The following is an 8078-nucleotide window of genomic DNA, read 5'->3' as shown; positions in this document are numbered from 1 at the left end:
TCTGAGAAACAGCAGGTAACACTTGTGATGAACTGGTACAAATAAATATTGATTGATTGACACACTCAGTCTGTAGGGACACGGGTTCAAGTCCCGATGCGGACCAAGGATACAGAACTTGATTTTAAACAGCAAACAGAAAACAAGTGTGATTATTAACCAGTCACATTGTTGTTTTTTAGGCTCTAGTGATGACATCAGCTGATAAAGAAACATTCAAACAGAGCAGCGTCTGGATCAGGTGAGTCTCTCAAAGATAACAGGAAGCAGAGAGAGACAAAGATAACAGGAAGTAGAGAGAGACAAAGATAACAGGAAGCAGAGAGAGACAAAGATAACAGGAAGTAGAGAGAGACAAAGATAACAGGAAGCAGACAGAGAGAGACAAAGATAACAGGAAGCAGAGAGAGACAAAGATAACAGGAAGCAGAGAGAGAGAGACAAAGATAACAGGAAGCAGAGAGAGACAAAGATAACAGGAAGTAGAGAGAGACAAAGATAACAGGAAGCAGAGAGAGAGAGACAAAGATAACAGGAAGTAGAGAGAGACAAAGATAACAGGAAGCAGAGAGAGAGAGACAAAGATAACAGGAAGCAGAGAGAGACAAAGATAACAGGAAGCAGAGAGAGACAAAGATAACAGGAAGTAGAGAGAGACAAAGATAACAGGAAGTAGAGAGAGACAAAGATAACAGGAAGTAGAGAGAGACAAAGATAACAGGAAGTAGAGAGAGACAAAGATAACAGGAAGCAGAGAGAGACAAAGATAACAGGAAGTAGAGAGAGACAAAGATAACAGGAAGCAGAGAGAGACAAAGATAACAGGAAGTAGAGAGAGACAAAGATAACAGGAAGTAGAGAGAGACAAAGATAACAGGAAGTAGAGAGAGACAAAGATAACAGGAAGCAGAGAGAGAGACAAAGATAACAGGAAGTAGAGAGAGACAAAGATAACAGGAAGCAGAGAGAGAGAGACAAAGATAACAGGAAGTAGAGAGAGACAAAGATAACAGGAAGTAGAGAGAGACAAAGATAACAGGAAGTAGAGAGAGACAAAGATAACAGGAAGTAGAGAGAGAGACAAAGATAACAGGAAGCAGAGAGAGACAAAGATAACAGGAAGTAGAGAGAGACAAAGATAACAGGAAGTAGAGAGAGACAAAGATAACAGGAAGCAGAGAGAGAGAGACAAAGATAACAGGAAGTAGAGAGAGACAAAGATAACAGGAAGTAGAGAGAGACAAAGATAACAGGAAGCAGAGAGAGACAAAGATAACAGGAAGTAGAGAGAGACAAAGATAACAGGAAGTAGAGAGAGACAAAGATAACAGGAAGTAGAGAGAGACAAAGATAACAGGAAGTAGAGAGAGACAAAGATAACAGGAAGCAGAGAGAGAGAGACAAAGATAACAGGAAGTAGAGAGAGACAAAGATAACAGGAAGTAGAGAGAGACAAAGATAACAGGAAGTAGAGAGAGACAAAGATAACAGGAAGTAGAGAGAGACAAAGATAACAGGAAGCAGAGAGAGACAAAGATAACAGGAAGTAGAGAGAGACAAAGATAACAGGAAGCAGAGAGAGACAAAGATAACAGGAAGCAGAGAGAGAGACAAAGATAACAGGAAGTAGAGAGAGAGACAAAGATAACAGGAAGCAGAGAGAGAGACAAAGATAACAGGAAGTAGAGAGAGACAAAGATAACAGGAAGTAGAGAGAGACCAAGATAACAGGAAGCAGAGAGAGACAAAGATAACAGGAAGTAGAGAGAGACAAAGATAACAGGAAGTAGAGAGAGACAAAGATAACAGGATTCATGATGTAAACACACATAAAGAGATGAACATACTCTCATAACATAACCAGCTGTTATAATGTAAACATGTAAGGTCCATTGTGTTTTTCCCTCTTAAATAACTTCGGGCAGACTTTGATCAGAACACAGTGAAACATGTTGTTACCATGACGACCATGAGTGAATCATACTTTCACCTGTTCTTTCTCCCTCAGGTTCGTCTGCCAGGTGCGGAGCCGATCCCTGCACAATGTGAGCCTGCAGTGTGTGTGTGGACAGGTGTGTCTGCGTGTGGGTCAGGACATCCAGCCCGGGTCAGAACTTCTGCTCTACCACCGTAAGGAGGACAGACAGGAGGAGAGACAGGAAGAGGAGGACAGACAGGAGGAGAGACAGGAAGAGGAGGACAGACAGGAGGAGAGACAGGAAGAGGAGGACAGACAGGAGGAGAGAAAGGAGGAGGAGGACAGACAGGAGGAGAGACAGGAAGAGGAGGACAGACAGGAGGAGAGAAAGGAGGAGGAGGACAGACAGGAGGAGAGAGAGGAAGAGGAGGACAGACAGGAGGAGAGACAGGAAGAGGAGGACAGACAGGAGGAGAGAAAGGAGGAGGAGGACAGACAGGAGGAGAGAGAGGAAGAGGAGGACAGACAGGAGGAGAGAGAGGAAGAGGAGGACAGACAGGAGGAGAGAGAGGAAGAGGAGGACAGACAGGAGGAGAGAGAGGAAGAGGAGGACAGACAGGAGGAGAGAGAGGAAGAGGAGGACAGACAGGAGGAGAGAAAGGAGGAGGAGGACAGACAGGAGGAGAGACAGGAAGAGGAGGACAGACAGGAGGAGAGACAGGAAGAGGAGGACAGACAGGAGGAGAGAAAGGAGGAGGAGGACAGACAGGAGGAGAGACAGGAAGAGGAGGACAGACAGGAGGAGAGACAGGAAGAGGAGGACAGACAGGAGGAGAGAAAGGAGGAGGAGGGGCAGGAGGAGAGAGAGGAGGAGGACAGACAGGAGGAGAGAGAGGAGGAGAGAGAGGAGGACGAGGACAGGCAGGAGGAGAGAGAGGAGGAGGAGAGAGAGGAGGACGAGGACAGGCAGGAGGAGAGAGAGGAGGACGAGGACAGGCAGGAGGAGAAAGAGTCAGCTGGATGCATGAAGAGGAGGAAGCTGAGCTCCTGCAGGAGGAGGAGCAGCGTCCGATCAGCTGATCCAGGCTGTGATAATAATAAGCTCCCTCACGGCGTGGACTCCTGCGTCCTCCCTGCACCTCCTCCCATCCGCTGCAGCTCCCGTCTGGCTTCTAAACCACGACGCGTTCACTTCCTCTCTGACCGTGGGAAACAGCACCCTGACCCCCCAACCCAGACAGAGAAGGTGGGGGCCATGAAGGCATCTGACCTGGACACTGAGGAGGCACATACAGACAGTGAGCAGGGGGCGGGGCTTACCTGTCCTGTTGTGGTTCGAGAGAGGAGGTACAAGTGCTTCAGCTGCGGGAAGAAGTTCTTTCAGATCGGTCACTTAAAGAAACATCAGTTCAGCCACACGGACCAGAAACCATTCAGATGTGATGAGTGTGGGCGGAGCTACACGTCTGCTGAGAGCTTCAGAGCTCATCAGGTAAACTGTCTGCTGCAGGTGGAGCTTGATAAGCTTCATGAAACATTCTGGGATGAGTCTTTGTTGTGTGAGCATGCAGAGATGTTTTTTCAGATGAATCACCGAGGGGAACGTCCCTTCTCCTGCCCTCACTGTGAGAAGACATACGGCCTGAAGCGGGACCTCAAGGAGCACCTGGTGCTGCACTCAGGGGAGAAACCGTACGTCTGCGATCACTGCGGGAAAGCCTTTGCACGCCGACCGTCCCTACGCATTCACCGCCTCCTGCACTGCAGCAGAGTGAGCTACACTCAGAGTCCGAAGGTAGGTACCACAGAGGCATCACAGAGCGACCACAGAGGCATCACAGAGCGACCACAGAGCGACCATAGAGGCATCACAGAGCGACCATAGAGGCATCACAGAGTGACCACAGAGGCATCACAGAGCGACCACAGAGGCATCACAGAGCGACCATAGAGGCATCACAGAGCGACCACAGAGCGACCACAGAGGCATCACAGAGCGACCACAGAGCGACCATAGAGGCATCACAGAGCGACCACAGAGCGACCACAGAGGCATCACAGAGCGACCACAGAGCGACCACAGAGGCATCACAGAGCGACCACAGAGCGACCATAGAGGCATCACAGAGCGACCACAGAGCGACCATAGAGGCATCACAGAGCGACCACAGAGGCATCACAGAGCGACCACAGAGGCATCACAGAGCGACCACAGAGTTACAACATGGCTACTAAAGATAGAAATAGAAGACACAGATGTTGAATGGAAGTGATTTTATTGATTTGTTTCTCCCAGTATGACGCCATGTTTGTGCACTTATCTCTGCTGATGAAGAGCAGAGCTGATTATGTTCAACATGTGTTCCTCTCTCAGGTTCAGTGTCCGCTCTGTCCCAAACTGCTGGCTAACAGCGGCTCTCTGAGGAACCACATGAAGCTTCACACAGGGGAGAAACCTCACACCTGTCCGCACTGTGGGAGGAGCTTCGGTCAGAAAGGTAAAAAGCTTGTTAGCAGGTAAGCTCAGGTTAGCAAAGCTGCTGTGACCTGCAGCGACCAGCTCACCGCCTCTGACTGTGTCTCAGGTAACCTGGAGTCTCACCTGAGGATCCACAGTGGAGAGAAACCATACCACTGCTCCGAGTGTGGTCAGAGTTTCTCTCAGAAGGCGGAGCTTCGTCGTCACATGTTCTGTCACTCGGGGGGGGGAGGGTTCCTCTGCAGCTTCTGTGGAAAATCTCTGAGAGACCCCCACAGCCTCAAGTCCCACGAGAGACTGCACACAGGAGAGAGACCACACCACTGCCCCGACTGTGGGAAAGGTCAGAACACCATGTACACACACTGTAACAGCTAATCTGATATTAGGAGGAGGAGGGGGAGATGGAGGAGGAGGAGGAAGAGGGGGAAGAGGAGGAGGAGGAAGAGGAGGAAGCGGAGAAGGGGGAAGAGGAGGAAGAAGAGGAGGAGGAAGAGGAGGAGAAGGATAAAGAGGAGGAGGGGAGATGGAGGAGGAGGAGGAGGAAGAAGAGGAGTGAAGAGGAAGAGGAGGGGGAAGAGGAGGAAGAAGAGGAAGCGGAGAAGGGGGAAGAGGAGGAGGAGGAAGAAGAGGAGGAGGGGGAAGAGGAGGAAGAAGAGGAAGCGGAGAAGGGGGAAGAGGAGGAGGAGGAAGAAGAGGAGGAGGGGGAGGGGGAAGAGGAGGAAGAGGAGGAGGGGGAAGAGGAGGAAGAGGAGGAGGGGGAAGAGGAGGAGGAGGAAGAAGAGGAGGAGGGGGAAGAGGAGGAAGAAGAGGAAGCGGAGAAGGGGGAAGAGGAGGAGGGGGAAGATGAGGAGTGAGGAGGAGGAGGAAGAAGAGGAAGAGGAGGAGGGGAAGAGGAGGAGTGAGGAGGAGGAGGAAGCGGAGGAGTGAGGAGGAGGAGGAGGAAGAAGAGGAAGAGGAGGAGGAAGAAGAGGAGGAGGATGAGGGGGAAGAGGAGGAGGAAGAAGAGGAGGAGTGAGGAGGAGGAGGAAGAAGAGGAGGAGGGGGAAGAGGAGGAAGAGGAGGAGGGGGAAGAGGAGGAAGAGGAGGAGGGGGAAGAGGAGGAGGAGGGGGAAGAGGAGGAGGGGGAAGATGAGGAGTGAGGAGGAGGAGGAAGAAGAGGAAGAGGAGGAGGGGGAAGAGGAGGAGGGGGAAGATGAGGAGTGAGGAGGAGGAGGAAGAAGAGGAAGAGGAGGAGGGGGAAGAGGAGGAGTGAGGAGGAGGAGGAAGCGGAGGAGTGAGGAGGAGGAGGAGGAAGAAGAGGAAGAGGAGGAGGAAGAAGAGGAGGAGGATGAGGGGGAAGAGGAGGAGGAAGAAGAGGAGGAGGAGGAAGAGGAGGAGTGAGGAGGAAGCGGAGGAGTGAGGAGGAGGAGGAGGAAGAAGAGGAAGAGGAGGAGGAAGAAGAGGAGGAGGAAGAGGAGGAGGAGGAGGAGGAAGAAGAGGAGGAAGAAGAGGAGGAGGAGGAGGAGGAGGAAGAAGAGGAGGAGTGAGGAGGAGGAGGAGGAAGAGGAGGAAGAGGAAGAAGAGGAGTGAGGAGGAGGAGGAGGAGGAGGAAGAAGAGGAGTGAGGAGGAGGAGGAGGAGGAGCAGGTTTATTCAGTGAGTTTAAAGCAGAAAACGTGTTTCTGGACTCGGTGGTTTTGCTGGTTCTGGTTCTGATAAAAATCTTTAGTCTTTCCTTCTGGTCACTCAGGTCTGTTTGCTGTCTGACTTGACTTGAGGACTAGGAGAGTGTTATGAGCAGGTTTGGACACCAGGGGGGGAGCTCTGAGGACACAAAGGGCGAACGAGGAGAGGAGAGATAGAGGTCCTGGATGGTCAGTTAGTGCCTCATGTCTTCTGTCCCATCTAATAAAGTACTAAAACAACAGCCGTGAGGGGGGCGGAGCCTCAGACAATGTGCTGATTGGTTGTTTAGCTGCTCAGAGTGTTCCCACAGGTGACTCCACCTGTCCTACACCTGAACCATGTGGTGCGTGCACCCTTCAGTCCGTCTGAGGATCAAACACTGAGCAGCGTGAGGAGAACGCTCTCCTGGCTGTGACTCGTGTTGACCGACTTGTCAGAATCTTTTTCTCTGTTTGCTTCTTCAGGCTACACGCTGGCCACCAAACTGAGGAGACACATGAAATGTTCTCACTCTGCACAGAAAGAGTTCACGTGTCAGTGTGGCGCCTCGTACACCGTGAGACAGAGTCTGCTCAGACACCAGGCTCAGCACGCCGTCGCTGGAGAGAGGGCGGAGTCACAGGGAGGACCCAAAGGAAGCAGAGAGGACACTGACCACAACAAGACAGGCTCTTTACGCTGTCATCACCAGAAGCCAATCAGAGGACGACCCAGGAAGGACTTGCTCCCGGGGGAGAAGGGGGCGGGGCGAGGGAAGAGAAGAAGGACGCAGGCAGCAGACGGTGAAGGAGACAAGGAGGGTGACGTGGTCTCCATCCTGCCTGCTGCAGGGCCGCCCCTGCTGGAGGTGGTGATATCTGAGCCGGCTGAGCAGTGCATTGTGGTCCATGGGCAGCAGACAGGAGGGCTGCTGATCCTTCAGGAGGAAGGGGGCGGAGTCTGCTCTGTGGCTCAGACAGTGGAGATAAACACAGACTAACTCTGAACCAATCAGCTTCTCTGTATGTGTAAAGCATTAAAAGACTTCCAACCAAGACGTTTCCTGTTCACAGTCAGATGATTCTTCCTGTTTCAGCTGTTCTGAGTGTTCCTATTGGACGCTTCACAGAGAGCGCACTCTGGAGCATCATATCATGGACATTATTGGTCTGAACACTAAATGAGATCTGATGTTTCTAAAGCTGATTCAGACCTCATACGGAGGAATCTGATTCCGTCTCGCTTCTGCGTGTCTTCAGTGTCTCTCAACACGACGCCATCATCAACAACAACAACAGGAAGTGAACTTAGATCAGTGAAAGAAAACAGGCTCGATGAGGCTGAGTCAGAAATAATCACACTGCTCTGACAGCCATGTTGCTGTTGTATTTGCTGGGTGTAATCTGTTACCATAGAGGTGATGCTAACGAGGAGGCTCAGGTGATGCTAACGAGGAGGCTCAGGTGATGCTAACGAGGAGGCTCAGGTGATGCTAACGAGGAGGCTCAGGTGATGCTAACGAGGCTCAGGTGAGGCACGCCCCCTTCTCGTATATCACTCAGTGATTGGACGCTGCAGAGGATCAGACTTCAGTGAAACAGAGTTTAATAGGGGAGAAAAGAGGGAGATTAAAAAGAGGCTAAACGGAGCGTGGGACATTTAAACAGATGATGAACATCAGTGAGTTTGTAAAGAGTCGCTCTGTGATGAGCTGCCATTAAAAAGAGTCTGACATGAAGATTAACAACCAAATATGAAGCTCTACAACTTCTATCAATACATCCTTCATCTTCATCATCCCTCACACTGTTTGAATGTCTGATGATGATGATGAAGGTCTGATCCCTCACACTGTTTGAATGTCTGATGATGATGATGATGATGATGAAGGTCTGATCCCTCACACTGTTTGAATGTCTGATGATGATGATGAAGGTCTGATCCCTCACACTGTTTGAATGTCTGATGATGATGATGAAGGTCTGATCCCTCACACTGTTTGAATGTCTGATGATGATGATGATGATGATGAAGG

At 50.7% G+C, this 8078-nt stretch overlaps 1 protein-coding gene across 2 annotated transcripts; it reads left to right on the top strand.

The window, feature by feature from the left end:
• Positions 1-186: 186 nt before the first annotated feature.
• On the top strand, positions 187-7098 carry LOC306819449 (uncharacterized protein). 2 transcript variants are annotated; one of them, XM_079373248.1, is made up of 6 exons: positions 187-241; positions 2009-3410; positions 3504-3713; positions 4293-4416; positions 4504-4740; positions 6529-7098. In XM_079373248.1, the coding sequence occupies exons 1-6, from the start codon at positions 192-194 to the stop codon at positions 7041-7043; spliced, it is 2538 nt and encodes an 845-aa protein (XP_079229374.1). In that variant the 5' UTR covers positions 187-191; the 3' UTR covers positions 7044-7098. The 2 variants fall into 2 exon arrangements, with proteins under 2 accessions (XP_079229374.1, XP_079229375.1); XM_079373249.1 differs by lacking the exon at positions 6529-7098 and adding an exon at positions 6129-6179.
• The last annotated feature ends 980 nt before the right edge of the window (positions 7099-8078 follow it).

The sequence above is a fragment of the Symphodus melops genome, assembly GCF_947650265.1.
Source record: "Symphodus melops genome assembly, contig: scaffold_259, whole genome shotgun sequence".
NCBI lineage: Eukaryota > Metazoa > Chordata > Actinopteri > Labriformes > Labridae > Symphodus > Symphodus melops.
This window is presented reverse-complemented; position numbering and strand designations above follow the sequence as displayed.

Coding starts and splice junctions, on each gene's coding strand:
- LOC306819449 (XM_079373248.1), top strand. CDS start 192: ATGACATCAGCTGATAAAGAAACATTCAAACAGAGCAGCGTCTGGATC. Junction 242..2,008: donor CAGAGCAGCGTCTGGATCAG/GTGAGTCTCTCA, acceptor TTTCTCCCTCAG/GTTCGTCTGCCAGGTGCGGA. Junction 3,714..4,292: donor GCTACACTCAGAGTCCGAAG/GTAGGTACCACA, acceptor TTCCTCTCTCAG/GTTCAGTGTCCGCTCTGTCC.